The 14,046-nt window shown below is 33.0% G+C and overlaps 1 protein-coding gene across 1 annotated transcript; it reads left to right on the top strand.

Moving 5' to 3' along the window:
* Positions 1-9,347: 9,347 nt before the first annotated feature.
* LOC127840718 (uncharacterized) lies at positions 9,348-10,897 on the top strand. The gene is made up of 3 exons (XM_052369134.1): positions 9,348-9,673; positions 9,958-10,283; positions 10,785-10,897. Exons 1-3 carry the CDS (start codon positions 9,348-9,350, stop codon positions 10,895-10,897), a joined length of 765 nt encoding a protein of 254 aa, XP_052225094.1.
* The last annotated feature ends 3,149 nt before the right edge of the window (positions 10,898-14,046 follow it).

Genomic DNA, 14,046 nt, shown 5'->3' with positions numbered 1-14,046 from the left:
ACATATTTTAAATTTCGCCCTAAGCCTGGATTTTATAACCATATACATATTTATTTAAAACAAAATCATGAAAAATTCATTTAACATTTGAAAACGTCTTCAAATGTATTTAAATATTTGCTAGGTCGAACTGTATCAACGTACAAAGTTTCAAACCGTAATCGTCGACAGATAATTAATAATTAATTACGAGAATTAAGTCGCCTTCGACATAATGGTCGAGGTCGACTTAACTCTGCAAAACTGGATTTCGGCTTCGCCCAACGGTCGCGATAGTATTTATATATATATATATATATATATATATATATATATATATATATATATATATATATACACATATTAATTGAATTATGTTTGAGGATTGAAGATTATCTAAATGAGCGAAGTCCATTTTTTTATAAATACCACGCACATAAGTAATCGACATATTGTTTTGTTTATTATTTCATTGTTATGCCAAACGTATCACTTTTACGAACATTTTACATGCTGCGTTGAAATAAGGTCAAAATGAAAGTTAAAAAATGAACGTTTTTTTTTTGTGTCGAACATTATTGTAACACGCTTCCCAATCTGATATCATTACTCTAAAACCACAGTATAACGATAATAATACTTGTAAACAATTGGGCAGACAAAGGCTTCGGTTAAAACGTATACAGTCACTTCGTTACATCGCTTTAACGTGTTTCTTTTCAGGGCAAATTTAAATCGATCTCAAGCTCCGTTCTTCGACTACCGTTTTAAAGCTCTTTAATGCAGAGTGTGAACGGCTTGCTATACATGTGTTCGTCCAAAGTATTGCACACTAATGCAAAATAGATGTTGAACATTAGTTTATAAAGGTATGCGGGACGATGCAACTTAATTCATGAAGGTATGTGTTCTTCATGAAACACTCAACGATCCAGTGCATGCACAATTTAGGAATAAAAGAGAACTAGTACTAAAAATACCATTTCCATAAATGTTTCTGTTGTAAATATGAATTGGTTTATTATTAAACATCACCTTAAAAACAAATTTCAATAGTTATATTTGTAACTGTTTTTTTTTCATTTAACGTCACTGTACACAATCATATGACTAGTTTTCTTAGTTGTGACAACAATATGCGAATTAAAATCAGTGAGTAAGTAAATTTTACCTTCAAATTTAAACACAATTAAATTGAAGCTGCGTCATCAGTCCATACATAGTGTTATTAAACGCGGTTTTTTATTAACGGCAAGATACCAATTGCCAAACCGTCTTGCACAGTACACCCGCATCAGACACTGCGTAAGCACATGCTACAAACGCAAATTAATGAAACTTGAGTCAACGCTTTGCTAAGATCAATATACATCATAGAGATGTACGACCTCCCTCATAAAGCTTGAAACACAAAGCTTAATCTATAATTGTTTACTAAATGACATGTATATTCATATATGTAAACAAGAAAACATCAAACAGACAGACATCATGAACAATTTCTTAATGTAAGCCACCGTATAGGTATTGATAATCCAAACACCCATTAGATGCGATAGCTATTGTCTGGACCTCTAACCCCCTCAATGGGCACATGTTTATTCAAAAAAATATTCATAACATATAAACATCATACAGAGATTTATAGGCGAGTGTTGGATACCAATACATGTATGTATAGAGGCTTCCAAACCATATAACTTAACCACAACGCACATTATAAGACGATTATATGAGTGTTACATATCAAACAGATTACAAAGTATTAATGGTATTGATCTTTATCAACTTGTATGTATGCACAACTTAATTAAATAGGTTTTATAATCACTCGTATACTCAGCCAATTGTCGTTGATTGGAAGTCAATATTTGAACACGTTTAACGCAAAGCGCCATGTTACCCTGTTAAATTTTTAGCGAGATTTACAATAATGCCCTTTTGCCAATATAAAAGGAACCCTAGAGCATTCGTGTTTTTCTCTCTGCTATACCGATCGTGTAAGAAATACGAAAAAAATAGAACGGAATCGTGTTCAACCCGAATTTCACGATCACAAGCATACAAGTAAATATTCAATGTTCTCATCGGACAGTTTTAATTTTTTATTATTGGAATAGTACGCTTTCTGATAACAGTGATGGGAATAGATCGAATTTTTCAGCAAGCTCATTAGATTTATTCCCTCTCATGTACACAGGTTCTCGATTAAACTGATTTAACTCCAAAAAGACCAGTGCTCGGTGGAAGCCAATGTGCACTGGTAGACAATTTACGTGTTCTACATGACAAATGATGTAAATGGATGAGATGTATTCCAAATTAAACTCAAAATACAAGAAACGTTTAATCACTTCAATTTAAAAAGTATTTAGTATTCTTAGATTTGAATCTTTTAAATTGCTTGGTGAATATGAATCCTCCTATCTGTTTTTATTTTTATTCATTCGAGTACACAATGTATGAAGTAACTCGTGTGACGTTGTTCTTTTACGAAACATAACACTTCAAGCTAGACGCTCTGGATTTTGGAGACAATAATTCAAACGTTGTGGTTTATTTAACAGTCTATATATTTTGATATAACATTTTGGTGGTCTTGCATAATTCGAAACTTTGATAGGAATACAATATTTCTCTCCGACCAGTCCTTTGATTTCGTAAATCGTATTTTTGGTCACAATTTTGTGCATTTTATACAAACGTTTTCAACAAAATAGTGTGGTTTTAAATACAGGAATGTAATTATGGAAATGGAAGTAAAATCGTTGTGATGTTATTATTATAAAGATTTGTATAATAATTTTATCGAGGTAAGTGTGTCTTTTACCTTATTTGTTTTTTTTTCAAGACTGTAAAAGCTCAAATAATATAGCAGTTTTTAATGGCAGTTTTGGGACCGATATTCGGCGCAATTCCCCACAACAAGTATATTGTTATTCCCAAATTAAACAAAAATCCCCTTCAGACATTATACAGAACTCCAAATAATATGCATATTTCACCGAAAAACCGTTTGCCGCATTTAAACTTGTTTTTTCTAATTGCCTGCCTTGTTTTTAGACGCTTGCATTATGTGTTCACAGAAATGGAAGCGCTTAACATCGTGGTTGCCGTCTACGTCATCAATATTTGTGAAATATCATCACTCTGGATCAGCAGATGATGTATTGCTTAAATCTTTCATAAGAGTCCGAAGATAGCCGATGAATCACGATTTGAAAGCGCACATGTTTCACAAAACAAAGCAGTGAGCTTCTCATCTTCGTACGATAATTTACAAATTAAAATGAAAGTTCTACGCATCATCATCAATAATGCTGCAAGCACATGTGGTTCAACGAACAACAAAAGACTCACCCCAAGTACGATGTATGCAAATTAAACATATATGTTTATTTGTTTGTGTTGTTTAGTACATATGTATTGTTTCAGTATGATTGATGATACATGGCACGTGGCCGAGTCTTCTTGTGTTTATTTTTAGATATAAGCGTTTTCGGTTGTCGTTGTCTACTCACCGATAAAAAAAACACTTTATAATCGACAATGTGTTTTCATGTACGCCATGCTTTGAACAAGTACCCAGTGAATCAATTATTATAAAGTAATAATTTGATGAGTTCATTTACTTTTGTTTCTAGATTAAAGGCCATATATTAAGCTTAAAATTATAAATATGTAATCCAAGTGTTTTTGCTGAATCCGATGTCTAAATTATATGTTACTGTGGGAAATATGGATGGTTACACGTTTAAAGAGCCATGCTCTCAAAATTATTGAATCGGGACGCATGCTCCAAAATTAAATCAATTGCAATTAGTACAGTTCACCGTTTCTTTATATAATTTATCCTCTTGTATGCATACTTATCTAATCTCCAGTCCATGATGCAGAAGGTGTATTTTGCTAATTTTGTTTCGAGTCTGCCACTAAGAATTCAAACTTGAAAAAATGCTGGTACACACATACCACGACACGAACGTTATTACCTTTGTTAGAACGAATTAGATGTTTAGGATGAGTTTAATTTGGTTTGACATTGTCCTTTATACGCTGATATGACAGGAAACTACATAAAATAAATGTTATAACACTAGACACACTTTATAAATTAAACCAATTGCTGAATACAACGAATATAGTTGAACTTATTTAATTAGTCAAATTGGAAAAGAGAAGCTCTGGTGTTAAGAATTTTTCTTAATCGTATTATAATCACACTGGTTGTGTGGCATTTATATAATCTGGGGAACAACGGGGTTGATATTTAGACCATACATTTAATAACATTTATTTATAATCTGCATTATTCACATACCATAACTAATTATCTTGTATATATGGCTACTATCAATGGCTCATTACATTACATGTTAATCATGTAATAAAACAGATCAGATTTGCATAGTGTACCCTTTTTGTGCAATCAAATCGAACAATTAAAAATGACATGTAGCTGAAATACCTTTCACTCTGTAAAACACAATTTCTCTTCTGTCCAGACTTTTGTAAACTTAGACAAAATATTGAGGAAACATATTAAGGAATGCAATCAATCAATATAGGTATCACTATAGAACTGTTTTCTACCTTTACTTGCATTTCAAATAACTTACGGAGAGTTATGTTAAACTTTGCAAAGAAAAGGATATGTCAATGAAAAAATTACAGGCATATTCCACGAGCAGATACCAAAGTGTTAATCGTTCGATTTCTGATTAAATTATCTACATCAATTCATTTTGTATGTGGTTAGTATTACAACAAGCTACGTCTGTAGAGATATATTTAAATATTTATTAGTTTATAACCCATTGATTTTCATTCTGTATAACACGATTTTTGAATTATAGCATAATTGTTGTCGCATTCATGGTATTTTGAATTGACAGTCAAACAATAAGTGTGATTGTTATTGTTACCTTTAGGCAAGTGCACTAAGATAATGAAGTAATTCATAGCATTTCCCTTTGTATTACACTGTGGACATTGAGTATTTCTTTCCTTGCGTTGTATGTCTCTATTCATCAATCAAATATTTTGATAATATATTATTTGTATGACAAAAATATTGTAATGATTAATGTTGATATGATAATATTCCACGATATTACTTCAGTAGATTCAATCGCTCTGAATAAAAATGACTTTCAATAAAAGTAATCAAAGCTCCAAAACAGTTCACAATTATAAATGTAACACTTAATGATGTCCCTCAAAAATGTTTACAGCTCATGTTTATGACACTTTGCCTACATACCGGATAGTGTCTTACATTTTCAAAATGACAGCTTGTTAAAACATCCTTTAGGAATGTTTGATCTCCAGAAACTCTCCTTAACCGCTTGACTATTTGAAAGCGCGTATGCGATTGTGTAGTTGAATTAAAACGTACTGCTTGTAATAAAACAATATAAAAGGTAATAACTGTTTTACTGCGTTGTAAACAGTTTAAACGTGTCATAGGTAGCAAAGGAACCAATAACATGTAATATACAAACATGAACTTAAACTTAAATATATCCTCTTGTACTTAAAATCAAAACCACAGAGCTTTAATACACTAAGTCATCTTCGAATAATTGCATCAAGTTAATTAAGTATATTCCATACTAGAACCTAAATCGCACATTTTCCTTCTTCTGAAAAAGGCTGTTCCTTTATGGTTTATTATCTTTTAACGCAATCATGGAAATATTCTCATACATATAGTTCATGTTTATCATTTACGGTGGGTTCTTAGATCAGAATAACATAAAACTTGTTGTTATATGTATGGTTTATACGAATATTTAAGCGCTCGACCGCGCATTTTGGCAAATTTCAGGTTACCAGCAGGTGTATTGGAATCGTTTCTGTCGCAAAACTTTTCAAACTTAAATATCTCTCTTATAAGTAAAGATTTTCATTCAAAAGTGTAGATGTGATCATTTGACTAGATTCGGTGCAAGCTAACGATAATATCCTTCATCCGTGATAATTGGACGCTTTATTACGTGAGGTGGGTAGCATGCAATTTTCCGAAATTCGCGGCTGCGCTTCTGAATACTAACATGAGCCGTACATGTTTTTTAATTGATTTTATGTTTTCTTGGTGGACGAATCCACTTAAAATTATGAAACCATTTCCACGTGCAAAAAGACGAAACTATACATACCCCTAAAGCGTTCAATCGTCACGAATGAATATTTTTATCGGGAGCTGGCTCAGAAAGTAGGAAAATGATTACATTATAAATTTAAAATCAACATCTTAAATCCTAACAGAGATATTCAAGTTTGAAAAGTGTTGCGTTAGAAAAGTCCTCAAGCGGTTAAGGCATGGACAGTGTTGATCTTGAAAATGTGTGTATGTGTTTGGTTATATAGGTGAAGCAATATCAAAGCCGTTGTAATTGTGTTGTTTGTATGGTAAGTATTATCCCCAAGGAACAAGAATACTTAAAACTATCAGAGCCATGTACTGTATTGAATACTTGGGTTTTGTAGTATCGAACATTAGTAATGCACTTATAAATCGTGAACGTGTTTATCCTAGTTCTTCATGATGTAATACTCCTAGAGGTCTTTCAAACAAAACAATTTTCTAATGCGCATTCACAAGAGGCTATATATCGCAGGAATATTGCCATTTTATTTGTCAAGTTGTTATATTGCTTTCAGTCAAATCGTTAAAAGTCAGACGCAAAATTCATTATCATTATGTATTGCTATTGCGTATAGGAGTCCCTCATGTCTCATCAATAGCGAGGTAAGTTCAGCGGTTGATTTCCCAGCGCTCTTCAAATGTCGAAATACTAAACATTGTGATATTCGTAAATAACGTTAATGCTCATATATTATGATAAAAATGGACCTGTGAGCTTGACAATCAATAAATGCATATGTAAATTCACACGTAAACAATTTGTGTCAAATATACAGAACAATACGTGTTGAACTATGAGATAATCCATTATATGATTCGAAAGCGTTTATGACAAACAATGGATGTTTTTCTCGACAAGATTGAAGCAACAAAAGTTAATAATACATATCGTTCAATCGATTTTTTTTATAAATATCAACAATACAAGACACGCATTATTATTTAACAGTAGACTGGTTGCGATAAAATCTCGAAAGTACACTTTAAAACGGTATAGACGATTAAATATTACATATCGTTACTATGAGTAGTAACACATTTTCATCGAGACCGTTATTTGCATCTTGCGAACCGATATGATAATATTTTTTTATATCTGAACAAAATGACGTCCACAGCAAGTCACAGCCAAAAGTGAAAAATAAAATTAAGCCACATAGCAACGAAAGAATAAAAAATAAACATAATTAAATGTAATATACAATGGATGTAAATATATCGATTGCAAATGAAACTGTTCTGTAGATTATATTGATTTCACAATATTTTACCTAAAGGGAAATGGTGGCGGGACCCTTTCAAATGAGGAAAAACGTTTTTTTTTTCGGATAAAAGAGAAATCAATTATTCGCACTTTTATATATAATGATATGTATTGTATGAATACACATGTTTGAATGAATGTAATATTCAAAGATGAACGTCTGTGTCCTTTTTATAAATGTATATCAATGATCCCTCCAACATCAGTTTCAGACAGCTCATACTTAATGCATAGTCTCTCCAGGCTATCCATTGCTCCCTCCTTAAGTTCGATCCTGGATGGTGTGCAGAGATTGTTCATCAGGCTGAACAGTTTTCCACGCTGACAGTGGATGAAGGGATAGGTTTACTCAGGGTGTGCAGGGAAGGAATTGTAGATCTATGGTCGCTCAAACAGGTTTTTCAGACACAGTCCCTTGTTTGCCTATGCAATAATGTTGTATTAGAATGAATGCAAAAACGTTTAAACAAAAACAAAACAAAATCTTGAAAATTAAACATCATTAGAATTGTTTCATTCTTTCTTAATTTTCTAAAATACTAATTCAATTCTATCATAATTCGAATTATGAAAGGTGTTTAAATGTTATTGACACTCTTGCTAATACTTCATTAGCTCAAAATTGTAGAAATATTTTGCATTGAGAAACCGTGTTTAAAATAAATATAAAAAGCTAAATGTGGAAAACATAGATAAACACAGCTTTAAAAACTCAACTTAAAAGCTATAGAAAATAGACATGCCCTGCAAGCAGCTTTCGATCGGGCATTTTTTCCATCTGAATCCCTGCGACAAAGAAACTGAAATACAGTAGCTTTTACAAATTAAATCTAACCAATTAAAAAGATACAACAGTGTTTTTATAGCAACTTTGTATCTGAGGTAATACTGTACAGGGCTTTCATAAACAGAGGTTTGTGAGTAAATCTATCCCAGTAAAACTAATTACCATTGAACTCATATCATGATGGAAGATTTATCAAAATATATAAATTAAATGAGTCATGACCTTATTTGATTGCTTGAGGTGCATACAAAATTTGTAACTAAAAGTTCAAATCCCCATATTTAAAGTTAATAAAAGCCATGATACTATGAAACAAACTTTAACTTTCAACAAAAACAATGAAACTCAAACAAGGATAAAACATAAAAGAACAAATTAAGCCCTAGCTCATACTTCATCAAAGTACAACTGTTGAAGAAATTGATGAAATTGCTCAATTTATGCTGATTCACTGACTCTTGGTAACGTTGTAGTCCTGTGCCGCTAAAACTCATGAATTATATATGATGACATTTACGATTTACGAAAATCAGCCTCCAGAATAGAACAATATGTTTCAATTCAATTAATATCCGTTTGACTTTTTGAACAGATGGGAGATTTGTTTTGTGTTAATTGAGGTTGGTCATCAAACCAATCAAATTTCCAATATCCGCAACCCATCGAGTTCGTTGATTTGTTCAGGGACAAGCTAACTCCCATTAAAGTCAGCCGAATGTGTACTAATATAAAAGTAGTCCGGTTCTAGCATAATACGGAAGAGGTAAAGCTAGTAGTGAAGTTTCTCGTATATCTATTTCATTATTGAATACAAGGTTAAATGGTTGATGAAAATGGATTGATACAAATAAGGCCAGAAGAATAGCACAGACGTTATTATTACATGATCGGAAGGTGGAGCTCATAAATAAGAATCTATTGTTTGTGTTTTATTAGCTTTATACAATACCTCGAGGTGCGATTCTCAGTGGATTTAGAGTAAGTTAACACAGAGTATTAACACATCGGTTAACTTAAAGAACAGTTGTACTTAGAAATATCAAATTTAACTTATATTACAGTGCACCTATACAAGTTTTGAGTTTCTTTTGAAACATATATCAATATAAGAGAACATACAATTTTCTGAAACTGTTAATTCTTTGGGGAAAAAAACGTTCACAAAAATGAAAAGAACAACTCCCTCCCCTCGAGACGGCTATGACATCGCGCTATACGGAATATCCGACGGTACATTCTACGGGATCCACATTCCCGCAATAATATGCATCGTCACGAGCTTCACGTGCGCATTCGTGACCCTTGTTCTGTCCTTCTGGAGCAAGAGTTACCGAACGTTTTTCTCGAGCTGGTCAAAAAGTGACAGATTTGTAGTCTACATGGCTATGTGTGATGGACTGTTCAATATGTCCCACTTTTCTGACCACATGCACATATTGATTGCAAGGAGCCATGTTTACCCCAGAGGTCTGTGTAAATTCTATGGATTCATGTTAGTAGAATTTAACACTGCACAGGTTCTGCTGGTGAACATTATTGCAATAAATGCTTTTGTCTTAATAAGAACCGACACAAAAATCAAGTTTGGTACGAGAGACTGGCGTCTCCTGTTGTGGACATTCGGCGCCCCGTTTGTCGGTGCAACAATAGCTGCAGGCCTTGAACAGTTTGGTCCAGCCGGATCATCGTAAGTAGGAAATAATAAACATATTCTAAATTGTTCATATACGGAAAATCTGTCCTGCTTTTATTTGTTTATACTTTTCTTTATTCAAGCTGTTACTTTGATGGAGTGAAAGGCAGTACAGCCCAGATGTGGTTCACCACTGTACCTATACTTCTCATCTTTTCTACTAACGCCGTTCTCTACTTTCTGACATGGCTCAGAATACGTCAGGAGACTGAAATAATAATGCAATCACTTGGAACCCAGTGCACTACGAGAAAGGCCAGTATACGAGCGGCCCAGGCCATGTTGCTGTTGGTGGTGGCCTTCTCCATCCAGTGGGGGGCTTTGAGCCTCTTTGGACTATGGAACTTAATCACGGCAAAGGTCCCACAGCCATTATATTACATTGTTGTCATACTTTCAAACATTGGAGGTAAACAATGTATTTAGCTAATATTTAAATAAAGGATCAATCGTTTGATTTCTCACGGTTATTTCGCGTAAATGCTGTACTATTAACCCATTTATGCTCAGTGGACTCTCCCATCCTTCTAACGTTGATCAATTTATTTCGAAAATTAGGGATGTCTAGTATACTTATTTCTATATTTAGAATATTTATTACTGAAAATCCTTTTAGCAAACAGCGCAGACCCAGATGAGACGCCGCATCATGCGGCGTCTCATCTGGGTCTACGCTGTTTGCAATGTCCTTTTTTCAGGACGCTAGGCATAAAAGGGTTAATGCCATGTTGCAACTACAGAGATCGAACTTTAATAAGTATCTACGTTGTATTATTGTTTTCTTATTGAATATAAGCTACATGTAAATGCTCATATACGAATATTGACTTCAAATACTTGTTTGTTGTCATTTTAATTAACTTTACGTTATTTATACCACATTTATTGTATCGTTGGTTTCTATTTGTAGGTGTTCTTAACCTCGTTGTTTTCTTGATTATACGACGCCGACAGCGTGGGACTAGAAAGTCCGACGAAAATATCAACACTCCTGACACCAATCCTTCTACCTCGCGGATGTAGACGAATTCCAAACTTTTGACCAACCCTTAAACAGACGCATTTTTCAAAAGTTTGAGTAAGAATAGGATTTGTTTGTTTTTGCGTTCGACCAGAAGGAGTCCGTTGCTTGTTTATCTATGGATAAATAGGATACATAAACATTCTGGAAACTTGGCTTTGTAAGCGGAAACTGCAATTTAACGTATCAAGTAAATTCCTATATACACTTAAATACCTATCAAACCGATATAGGTACTATGTTTGTTAAAGTATTAACTTTTGTTTGGAATTTCTTGTTATGTCATTTCGATTAAAAAACAACAGACATACACGATTGTAAATTTGTTTCAAAGTATTCATTCAGGGACAAATTTAAAAGATAGTTATTTAAACACCAATTGATGTAAATTTCTCTCTGAAATGTACCATATTGAATAAAAATCCAATTCAATTGTGATAACTGTACAGGATAAGTGCAATTGAAGTACTTTGAAAAAGAAATATTGAATTGGCAAAAATTTAGGTGTGTGAAGTTGGCTGTTAGATGTCAGATCTTCATCAGATGTTCAAATCAGAAAGCACAGCTATGCACAAGATATTAACCAGATGTTCAAAAAACATGGATATGCGCTAGATCTTCATCTTCATAGATTTTGCTGTTATTCGTTCTTATTCTTATAAAACGCAACACAGATGGTTAAGGTAAAGAGGTAAATTTAAATATGATCAGCGTCAGCTTAATGTGATATGAGGAATACTTTTCAAAAGTATTGCTCATAGTTAGGATATGCTGTGTGGCTTTATGATTACATGCACATCGCTTTAGTCGAATTTACTTTCACTGAACATCGATGTAAATGTTTGTGTTTGCTTGCATAATTTCGTGTTATCTGTAAAGATACTCATACGACTACTACTGCTACTTTATCTTCTTCATCTACTACTACTTCTACTATTACTACTACTACGTCTACAACTACTACTACTTCTTCTACTTCTGCTACTACTTCTACTTCTACTACCAAAACTACCACTACCACTACTACAACAACTACTACTACTACTACTACTACTACTACTACTTCTACTACTACTACTACTACTACTACTACTACTACTACTACTACTACTACTACTACTACTACTACTACTACTACTACTACTACTACTACTACTACTACTACTACTTCTTCTACTACTACTACTACTACTACTACTACTACTACTACTACTACTACTACTACTACTACTACTACTACTACTACTACTACTACTACTACTACTACTACTACTACTACTACTACTACTACTACTACTACTACTACTACTACTACTACTACTACTACTGCTACTACTACTACTACTAATAATAATTTCAACTACTATTATTTACTACTTATGTGTAACCTACTAATTCATTCCGAACATACATGTTTTATAAATATCTTTTATTTTTATGTTAGTTATTTAATGTATGTTTTTTTTCCAACAACAATTAACAAACTTAACAGACTAATGTTATAATTAAAGGGAATTAGGAATTGTAGGGAGGGTTGCTTCAAATAATGTATCAAAGCGCTGAGGACACTTATATTGTTCCTTAATGTGTTGTACAGCTTTTATAAAAATCAACAGTTACACAAACCAAATTAAAAGTTAATATTGTGAACGTTCTACCGGTATAATAAATTTAAATACATTGGAATACTAAAACAACATAAACGTTATCAGGAAAAACATTCTTATTAACACCTGCTAGTCTTTTATTTTAGGCAGATGTTCAATTGCCAATTTAATACAGGACAAAACATACAACACGACATAAAACATGTACGAAATGTAAGCTGATGTCACCACCTTTGAACGTTCCATGCAAGGCATTGGGGTTGTGAGCCGGTCGAATAACAAATTGTGCATCGCACTATGCCCATAATGAATCATTAAGATATACGTGTAAATATGCTTATTAATAATTAGCACTTTACTGTTATAACTATACTGTTCACAACCACTATTAGTGTTTACAATACATCGCATAGACTTAGCCTACGTTGCTAATGCTTAATGGTATCTCAACTATTTAAACTCATTTAGAAAACAGACACACACAGACATTTTCGTTTCGGTTTATGCGTTTTAGCACTATCATCAGTTTTAAAACCAATCCCTTTCTGTTGTTCTTGTCAATTTACAGGTATCACCAAACCTAAATAATTATGACAGTTTATTTGCGTATCGCAGCAAATTAAACAGTTGTAATCGGAGTGAATGCCGCACACTGAACAGTCATAAACAGGTAGTATTTCGCAAAGTAAAAGTTCAAAAGAAAACGTAGAATAAGAATTTTAAAGGGATGACTTTTGTTAAAGCAATTATGTAGTGAAAACATTTCAGAGCAATTTACGTTGACTTTTGCCCAATTTAAAGAAAATTATTTATGCATGGTTCTTTTAACCTACATTAAAAGTCATTGTACATATATATAATATGTGCACATTGATAAACATGATCAATGCATTGTTTAGGGAATACCTCTTACCTCTGAACCGATGGGAAGTTAAAAAACAACAGCACCAACTATACACTAAATTGCATCACGCGCACGGTGGACCTGCGTGTTTATTGTTAAAACATGTAAAACATTCGTGTTTTTATAATTCTTAAACCCATCGTCAACGTTACCAAGATTGGCCTTTGAAATGTAAGTTTTCAGTGATTATTGTATAATGTTAATACTGTGTGTAGTAGAAATGCATTTTGCTCGTTAGGCTACTTGAATTGATAATAACTTGTCCGTAGAAAACTCTGACTTGAAAAGGCGAACATTGCACTAGTAAATTTAATTGACCTTTACGCTTTTGTTGTTTGCCGTTTTAAATTCGCTCTCATTTGCATCATTTGCATTTACTCGCTTGCTCCTGTTTTTTTTATTTAAGCTAATAAAAGTCCGCTTTATGAGGATACCAGTGCACATCCACACATTTATGCTAAAAGTAAAATAACAATGTCTATAATTGTGCTGGTTCTATAATAGTGCATAAAGCCGATGTCATTGACGATTTTGTTCACCTTATTGTGAAATTAATTGAGTACAAAATTGCAGGTACACATTTTGAAAAAGACATTCTGCAAAAATGTATACCATGAGATATGAACATTTACATTTAAAC

This window comes from Dreissena polymorpha, chromosome 8 (assembly GCF_020536995.1).
Source record: "Dreissena polymorpha isolate Duluth1 chromosome 8, UMN_Dpol_1.0, whole genome shotgun sequence".
NCBI classification, from domain to species: Eukaryota; Metazoa; Mollusca; class Bivalvia; order Myida; family Dreissenidae; genus Dreissena; species Dreissena polymorpha.
The sequence above is the reverse complement of the archived record's forward strand: the minus strand, read 5'-3'. Positions and strand labels throughout refer to the sequence as shown.